This window comes from Ixodes scapularis, unplaced genomic scaffold (assembly GCF_016920785.2).
Source record: "Ixodes scapularis isolate PalLabHiFi unplaced genomic scaffold, ASM1692078v2 PGA_scaffold4__175_contigs__length_147842914, whole genome shotgun sequence".
NCBI classification, from domain to species: domain Eukaryota; kingdom Metazoa; phylum Arthropoda; class Arachnida; order Ixodida; family Ixodidae; genus Ixodes; species Ixodes scapularis.
This window is the reverse complement of record NW_024609879.1, coordinates 92,208,817-92,218,145: the sequence shown is the minus strand read 5'-3', so window position 1 is coordinate 92,218,145 and position 9,329 is coordinate 92,208,817. Positions and strand designations below refer to the sequence as shown.

The 9,329-nt window shown below is 51.2% G+C and overlaps 1 protein-coding gene across 1 annotated transcript; it reads right to left on the bottom strand.

Moving 5' to 3' along the window:
• LOC115311803 lies at positions 1–6,548 on the bottom strand. The gene is made up of 3 exons (XM_042293634.1): positions 5,609–6,548; positions 3,491–4,910; positions 1–13 (listed from the first exon to the last, which is right to left on the bottom strand). The coding sequence occupies exons 1-3, from the start codon at positions 6,546–6,548 to the stop codon at positions 1–3; spliced, it is 2,373 nt and encodes a 790-aa protein (XP_042149568.1).
• Between the last annotated feature and the right edge of the window lie 2,781 nt (positions 6,549–9,329).

Genomic DNA, 9,329 nt, shown 5'->3' with positions numbered 1-9,329 from the left:
TTACTCTATGGCGCTAGAGAGGGAGAGGAAAAAATTTTGGGGGAAAGAGGAATCGTAGGTGGAAAGGAGGAAAGTTGTCGCTACCTTTAAAAACGAAAAAATATCCAGGACGTTACTTCGTTGAAGGATGCATCTCGGCTGCGCGAACTCTCGATCAGCAGGAGCAATTGTCGAAGATAAAGCTACGAGCTCGGAATTCTTACCTTAAAAATATATCACAAAAGACAAGTATTTGGTCAGAGTGTCGTCATAAAAATTGTCAGGAAAACAAGAACTCTCAAATTATCTGATTCTTTTTCTAGAGACATGTTGAGATTGCTTAGTTCCCGAGGGAAATAAGCAACGGGAACAACAATGTGCTTGCTCTCTAGGTCTATTAAAAATGCAGCACCTTGGCGGGCGGTGTCGTTGTAATTCTTATCGCACCAGGTGAGAGCTCAAAGTAGTCCGATAAACAAATGAAATCTAAAGATTTTACTGGCAAAACTGTGAGTTTACAAAAAGCATGGAGCACGAGGTCTCTTCTTTTTAAAACATTCTCAACCCCCCCCCCCCCTTCTCACGTTGGCCCTCGACCTTTCCGGTGTGGGCTATCTGGCCCCCACAACCAAATGAGCTTGAGACCACTGCTGGCTGTCTTGCTCCGCACACAAAGGCCCATTCACACACTTGCGTTCCGAGCGACCACTACGCTTACGAACGAATGCAACCGGTTGCAACAACGAGTTGACATAGCAACGAAGAGTTGCCATAGCAACGAAGCGCCAAACGGCCGTTTCGTTACCGCACCGACAGACCAATCACGGGTCGAGGAGAGCGCGGCAGCGCGCGTTGTATGCCAATCGTGCCGGTCGCGGTTCCTTCTATCTGCAAACATGGCGTCGGTGGTGATCGTCGACGTGGTCGGCGTGGAGGAAGCTCAAGCCTGGTTCAGACATCTGCAACGAGCGCGTTATCTACGACTGCGTGCATTGTGACCGGAGCGACCGGAACGACCGCTCTGCGCAGCGCGTACACACACCTGCAACAAGCACAGCGGGTCATCAGCACGGCGATAGCTTCTACTCCACCGTCAGCAGTTTCAGCGGTGCGTCTAAAAAGAAGGGGACGCGCTGCCACTCACTGGCGTAAGGGAAAAAAGACAGACCGTTTCCTATAGCCTCAAACATCATTCTTTCTTTTTTTTTCAGGATAGGCTTGCAGGGTAGAGTGGATTAAAAAAGAAAGGGAAAAGATCCAGTACGCCGCCTTGGACGATCACGACTTTAATACACGAATTTGCCAAAAAGTAGAAATCTCGCCACACGCGTTTTGTACGATTACAAAAGACGATGCGATCTAAGCAGCGATATAGCAAAGTAGAAATATAATTTTGTGATCAGATAGATGTTGCGAGCGTTCAGGATTGCTAACACTAATCACTTTTCTCGGTGATGAAAACGCGTGAAAATTCGCTTCTTAGGGTACACTCTAAAAAGAAAAAAAAAAGAGGGTATCACCTTACATCCTTTGTCTCATATAATACATCCCAAAACTTCAATTCGACGTACAGTGCCATATAGTCGAACAGACGGCCCCAAATTTCACGAGTGGCTTGATAACGGTGCGATATAACTGATAAAATAGCTAAAGTACGCATCAAAGACCACATAAAGAAAACAACGAGTTTTTACAGTAGGGCCAAGAAAACCCGGATTATTGTTTCTTGTAGTCATTAACACGTACATTAGCTATTTGAATAAGTAGTGCCACACGGCTATCAAGCCTCTCGTGAAAGTTAGTACCATCGGATCGACGTCACTACGTTGTACGTCGAACTGAAATTTTGAGGTGTATTATATGGGACAAAGGGTGTATGAATACACCCTTTTTTATAGAGTGTACGCACCAGTAATACCTTGAACTTGAGCACACGCATGGAATATACGTAAAATAAGAAATCTGGACGTTGTTCGAGGACACAAATGTTAAAAAAAAGCAGCACTGTAGTCGAAGTAAACAAACACCTCTCAACTCGTACATCGTCTTCCGGGTCACGTGCGCAGTGACGTCGATAGAATAGGCGCGGGGTTCCGGAAAAGTTCTCTCTTTAGAGCCATCAGTGAGCAGCGAGAACTCATCCGCTCGCGACCGCGTGACCACGTGCTGGCGGGCGCCCCGCGAAATATACGGTGAAAGGAGGAAGGTCTCATCCGGGTCCGGCCATACCCGTCCGGCTCTCTCAAGGAGGTCGGGGAGGTCTCGGCTAGAGCCAAGCTAGAGCCGAGCAGAGTACCGCAATCGAGAACGCCATCTCTCGGCGGGTAGCGGCGAACGTCCGAGGGTTCCAATTCCGGTCACAAATGCAAGGGGAACGTGAGAATATCGCTGTTTCTCGAATATTTTGGGGATGTACGGAACGACAATAGTTTCTGACATAATAAAGGAACAATTTACAATAATTTGCACTTAGTTGTGTGCCATGTAATAACGTAATTTGTTTTTAAAGAATGCTCGAGCGGCATCACGCAGCAGACGACGCGGCGACGTCACACCGTTCACGTGACCCGCTCCGGCCAACCCCAAAAAGTCCATCTCCGCTGCGCAAAACAATCGTCTGCTTCAAACGCCATTGCCTTGGAAATTGCCCTCTCACAATTTTCACACGCATCCAATATTATTAAAACGTTGATAAAGTGTTTAGTGCTCTACCAACTTCACGACAGACTAGTTTCGAAAAGTGTGAACTTGGCGTTTATTTTTTGATCAGCCGTGTTGTGTCGATCTCCATGTATTCTCCCATAGACCGGGCCGCCTCTTGGAACCCTGAGTACCACGTGACTCGCGCCGAGCTGCTCTGTCGGCCATGTTGTCGGCGAAACACGCGGATCAAAGGATTGCGCTACTCTGCTCCGAAGGAGCTATATAGTGCTCTGGTCTCGGCTATCGGGCGGTAAATGATGATATTGATGATGGTTGTTCTACATACCGAATTAATTGTTGTGGAAATGCGCGAGACACGTGCCGCGCGCCACTTCTAAGAATAGCATGGCGTCTAAACTCTAGCTCAGTGGTGCGCTAAATGCTTTGCTGCGCTGTGCCGCCATGATCTTCCCAAGGGCTGCAGGTTGCACGTTCCTCGTGCATCGACGCACCTTGCGCTACTTTTGAAACAGTGAGTGAGTGAAACATGTCTTTAATATGGAAAGGAGGATCGCCTGCCTTGGCCGAGTAGGTCTTAAGCAGGAGGGGTAGGGTTATTTGGGTTGGAGGGGGGGGGGGGGGGAGTATGATGATGAATAGGTGAGGTTATATGAGGTTATGTGTCCCTGATTTTCTGATGTAATCCATCAGGGAGTCGAGGAGCGCTTTGCGGTGTTGTGGCGAGCCTCTGGGTCGGGCCCATTCGTCTAGCGTCCTCGGTCGGTCTTCCTCACGGAGAACCTTGAGGGCTTCTTGTCTGTGTCTATCTAGACCCTTGCAGTTCCAAAGAAGGTGCTGGAGTGTCGCCATGTTGTTCCCCGTGCAGGTCTTGCACTTTGCTTCTTCTGGTTCCAGCAAGCCAAAGCTCGCCAGTTTCGCTGGAGTGCACGCCGTCTTGGTCCTGACACGACGAACCCGGACGGCAGCCCATCGGCTGTAGCCTGCTGGTATCTCGTCTTCTTGTGGCGGTAGGAGACCCCTGAGGTAGGCCTTCCTCGCCTGCCTGTCGAGTTCGGCCTGCTCCTCCGGATCTACCGTCTCGTGCCTGCCGGATGGAGAGGTCGGGCCAAGCGTGGAGCTATAATGTGCTGCCTCCACTGCGGCCCTGTGTGCCCTCTCGTTCCCGGCTATTCCACTGTGTCCAGGAAGCCACGTTATGTACAACTCGGTGCCCCTTTCTCGAAGCTCCGTCGCCATCTTTTTTATCTTTTTAGTCGTGCGGCCTTTGGCCCTGCTGCATCTGGTTGCGATGATCGCCTCCTGAGAATCCGTAAAAATTATGGCTTTACTGGCCGTTACTGAGATGCTCAGGATGTCTTCGATCGCCGCAAGAATCGCCCTGAGCTCGGCTTCTTTGACGGATGTGCCCTCCGGTAGCGCTTCGGCCCACCCCTTGTTCCTTCTTTGGTCGTGCCATGCTGCTGCTGAGGCTCCCTCGGTCCGTGCTGCGTCGGTATAGCGTATCTCGTCGCCCCTTCCATGTTCCTCGCACCAAGCTGCATGTAGTCTAGCAGCCCTCGCCCTCTTCCCTCCGTTTAGGGCTTTAGGGAGTGGCCGATGGTCTGTGATTGGCTCATCTTGCCACGGTGGAAGGGGCTCTTCAAGTGGGGGTTTGTTCCTTATGTCGTACCCCAAATCCTCTAGAAGTCGACGACCTTGCCTGGTCCGCTCCAGTCGTTGAAATTGAGCGATGTTTTGTGCGTCGGCTCTGTCCTCAATACGGCTCATCTGAGCTTCTTGGCGCAGATCTTCGAGTGGCGTGAAGTTGGGAAGACCTGTGATCAACCTCATGGATCGGTGATTTAATCTTTCTAGCTTTTTCCACTGCCCGCGGGTGAGATTTAGCCAGTTGCAGCTATATAGAGCTCTCGACGTGAGTAGGGCTTCCGCCAGGATACGAAGAGCCTTCTCGTCGGCGCCCCATGACTTGTTGGTTGTTTTTCTAATGAGCTTCAAGCCCTGAACCCAGTTTTTTTCTATATCTGGGAGCCATTTCGAACTTCTCGCCGTTTCCTCGAAGGTGACTCCGAGGATTTTGATATGTTGTTTTCTGCCAATCTCTTGCCCGTTTATCTCAAGTCGTATCGAGTTGGCGATTCCTTTCCGATGGTCTCGGGGCCTGGCTACTACCATGTATTGCGTCTTCTCAGGGGACGCTTCCATTCCGAACTCCTTGAGATACTCCAGGACTTGTTCTATGCCGCGTTGCATCGTCCATTCCTGCTCACCTAGGGATCCGCCGCGGGTCCAGAGCGTCACGTCGTCAGCGTAGACGGTGAAACCTAGTCCTTCAATCGTACGAAGTCGGGTTGGAAGACCCGCCATCACCATGTTGAAGAGGACCGGCGATATCACCGCCCCTGCGGTACTCCTCTGCAGTTCGGCGTCTGGGGACCTTTGGTGTCTCCTATTTTCACCTGGAAGTTTCTATTGCGTAGGAAGTCCTCTATGAAATTCAGTGCCTTGCCTCGAATGCCGCATGCCTTGGCTCCTCTAGCGACAGCCCAATGAGGGACAGCGTCAAAAGCCTTCCGGATGTCGAGAGCAACGACAAGTCGCGGATCTTGCTTATTCTTTTCGGCCATAACCTCTTCGTAGAAAAGTTTGAGGCTGTCATGGGTACCCATTGCCTCTCGGAAGCCTGTCTGTCTGGGATCTAAGCATTCGTGCTTCTCCAAGTACCACTGAATCCTCCTGAGTACGATCTTCTCCATAGTCTTTCCAACGTTAGATGTCAGGGAAACCGGCCGCAGATTTTCAATTCGATCGAGTGGCTTGCCGGGCTTGGGTATCGGAGTCACCCAGGACAGCTTCCAATTCTCCGGCAGCCTCCCCGATTCCCAGACCTGATTGTATTTGTCCAGGAGTCTTTTCTTGGCTTCTTCCGGAAGATTTCTGAGTGCTTGATAGGTGACCCCGTCTGGGCCGGGGGCGCTGTTGGTCTTTGTTGTGAAGAGCGCGTCTATGAGTTCTCCCATGCCAAGCTGATCTTCCATCCCAGCTTCTAGTGGCATGTCCAAGTCCTCGGCCGTTGCTCTGGGGGTCGTCGGTCCTCCGTCTTGGGGAAAAAAAAGTTCACCGGCCTTGATTGCCAACTCCTCCTCGCTTATGTTTAGCTTAACGGCGAGGTTCTGTGCCGCATTTCTTGTCCTACGCTTTCTTCCGTCGAGGCCCCGGTAAGTTCGCCATGCCTTTCCAAGCCCGGTGCGCTGGTTGAAAGACTCGCAGTGAGTTCTCCATCTTGTGCGTCCTAGTTCCTTCGTGTACCTGTTGGCCTTCGCCGTCGCATGGTTTAGCTTGATTTTGTTCCGTAGTGTTTTCTTTTTACCGTATCTCTGGAGCGCTCGTAGCCGGCTAGCCCAGAGATTGAGTAGGTGGTTGTCAGGGGTGGGAGCATCGGGCTTCACCAATATCTCCGTCTTGGCTTCTCGGAGTGCCTTGCGTATGCTCATCTCCACGTCTTGGTCGTCTTCCGCTTCAAGAAGCTCCCTGAAACGGTCCCACTTTACTACCGGTCTCTTCTCCTTATAGCCTGTCCCTTGGGCATGTCTGAGCTTTATTTCCAGGGGGAAGTGATCGCTGCCGAGGGTATCTCTCCATGGCGTCCATTCAAGGTCGAGACATCTCGAGGCCCAAGTGAGGTCCGGGGTAGAGTCCTTTTGCCTCCACTGCTTGGCTAACCTAGTCCTGACGCCGGGTGCGTTGAGCAGCTCCAGGCCCACTGTATTCATGGCTTCAAGGATATCTTTGCCTCTCCTCGTGTTGGTCGTATATCCCCAAAACCTGTGTGGTGAATTGAAATCCCCGGCTACAATAATGGGATCCCCTTCGGCTAGTTTGATCAGCCCTTTGATCCACTGCATCATCTCCCCTCCCCGTCTACCGCTTTGGTTCCTGGTCTAAGGTAGACAGAGGCCACAGTGATTTTGGTTCGTCCACGCCTGATTCTCGCGGCGACAACTTCTCTGTCAGTTGAGCAGAGGGCTGTCGTATCCAGTTGGGCTTGCGGTATATGCCGTAGGATACCAACGGCTGCCCAGCCCCTCTTAGTTACAGGGCTCTTCTCTCAATATCTAGGGGCCGTGTCGATGGTAGGGTTCGTGTAGAAGTTGTAACATGGTAGTGTCATGGTCGGGGTCCTTGTTTCTTGGAGTAGCAGCACATCGGGCGGGGGCTGCGTCTCAAATCGTAATTTGAGTTCTGCACTTCTGGCCGTAAACGTACAACAATTCCATTGGATGATCCGAGTCAGTTCCGTGGCGATCCGTCTAGCGTTGGTCGCGGAGTTACTTGCCATGCTTCAGCTCGGCAATCTCCCTCCTGAGCTCTCCGATGACCTCGAAAAGTGCCTTGAAACCGATCTTCATTTCGGCTTGAAGCTTGTCGACCTCCCTCTCGGCGTTAAAAGTAGATGTTTGTGGCGTTTGTGGTGGTGTAGGATTGGCCCATTCTGGCATCCAGGCAGGCAGGCTTGTCCTGCTTATTTCTCCAGCTGGTTTGGGTTCCTTTGTGCTCGCCAAGGCAGCTGCTGAGTAGCTGTCCCTGGGTTGCGCCTCCGGAGGCTTCAACGCGGGTTTTCTTTTTTCCGGAATTTTGCGCTTTGGGCAGACATTGCTGGTAGCAACGTGCTTGCCTTCACAGTTGTGGCATCTGGGTTCTCGGTGACAGTTCTCCATTTCCTCATCATGCAGCTGGCCGCAGTGATCGCACCTTTGCTCCTTCCGGGGACAAACATCGGTCTTATGGCCAAGCCCGTGGCATTTAAAGCACACGATGGGGCGTGGGAGGTACTCTTTCACGCCTAGAATTGCGTTGGAAAAGATTACTGTCTTGGGGAGTTTGTTACTCTCAAATGTCACTAGTACCACGCTTTTGCTTTTCCCGATCAGTCGTGCGCTGACTATGCGGGACGTCTTACATTTCATGTCTTGCATCAGCGTCTCTGGAGTCTCGTCACGGTTGTCTCCTGGGAGGTAAATGATGCCTCTAATCTGATCTCTCCCGATGGCTTTGTACGGTCGAATCGCGTACTGATCGCCGCCTTTTTGTACCTCTGTAAGCTGAAGAAGCTTTTCTGCGGTTTTTTCATCTTTCGTAGTAAGTGCAATGGTGTTTGCCCTTGCCTGATACTGGATCTTAAAATCGTCGTCTTTTGTAACACCCGCCTTCTCAGCGGCGCTCACAATGTCTCGAGCCCTAAATGCCATAGCCTCTTGCTTGCACACAGGTTTGAGAACAATGGTCTGTGTCGTCTTTCTACTATCTCGTGCGTTTTCTATTGGAGCAGCTGTGGCTTTGTTTTCTTCTTTTTCGACCGATGTCAGCAATCGTTTGCGCCGGCGTTTAGTCACCGTGCACCATCCGTTGTCCTCGGGATTTGTTGACGGAGGGTTGGTACCTGGAGGCGTGGCAATTCGTTCGCTCGGAAGAGAGCTCGACGAAATTTCTGGCGGGGACGCTGGAAACTCCTGAGAAAATTTTGAGCTCACCACTTCGTTAGCGTTGTTCAGTCTGGCTTTTTGCTGGCGTTCTTCGGCGAGCTGAGCCAAGAAGCACATGAACAGCTTCCCAATTTCATCTCCTTGGATCCCGAGCAGGTCCAGTAGTGCAGGGTCAATCGGAAGGTTGACGGCCGGGCGGCCCGTCGATGAAACATTCACAGACACATCTCCGGACTTGGCACTCTGTGGCCCGGTAGTTAGGCCTAGCGACGTATCCATCTCATCGGGTTCCGAAGACGTCGGTCGGAGGAGTGCGGAGGGTTCACGGTGCTCCATTGAACCTTCTTCGATAGTAAGAGACTGGTTCGGGGGCACGAGTACCCCCTGAACCTTGGAAAATACCTTAGAACTGGCAAATATTTGAGAGCTACGAAGAAACTGCAACTGGGTTGCTCGGAGGCTTCTTTTTCTTTTTTCCTTTTGAAACAAGATGGGGCTTTAGGTGGAATCGGAGACGACACCGCCGCGGCCGCCGCGAACATCCACGTGCACTTGCGCGTGGACCACCGTGGCGTGGACTGACGCGGACCTCCACACCGTCAGGGCTGGATTCGGCGCTGTAGGCGTTCTGTCTAATGCAAATGACCAGAGTGGAATGTGTTCCCCCTAGTAAAGTATTTGGTTAGGCTTTGTCCCCCACTCCCTCCGGCTTCTGGCGGCTGTTCACGGTAGCAGATGGCGCTGATAGTTTTGTGGACCTAGGATAGATGGCGCCACTAGAACTCCGTATAATAAAAAAATTGTCGATAATACCAGGTTTTTGACGCATTAATGTTGGAACGACAAGATTTATAGAAAAGTTACCTTTTATCGAGAGATATTCGCACAACTTGCTATCTTTCTACAAGATTCCCCATTGACGTCACGCCGCGTGTTTCTCATGGCCGCCGCTCGCGGCTGCAGGTCGGGGTATATTCTAAGTTTTGCCTCGCTATTACACGGCGGAATCGCAACAATTCGATGAAAGGAGGTGTGTTTTCTGTCATTTGTGACAAGGTGAACAATATCAAAAGCAGAAGATGCCAATTCTTGCAACGTTAAAATCGTTGCACAGCTCCTTTAAGTCACTGGTTTCCGAAAAAGGAGCGCCAAGCTATCCGTATACTCGTCATTTTGGTCCATGGAATGAGCAGTTTTTACTATACA

Bases quoted from the DNA above. Each gene is read 5' to 3' on its own strand.
- LOC115311803 (XM_042293634.1), bottom strand. From the start codon at position 6,548: ATGATGCAGTGGATCAAAGGGCTGATCAAACTAGCCGAAGGGGATCCC. The intron at 4,911-5,608 runs GCCCAGACGGGG...GCGGATCCCTAG, and splicing joins AAAGACCAACAGCGCCCCCG to GTGAGCAGGAATGGACGATG.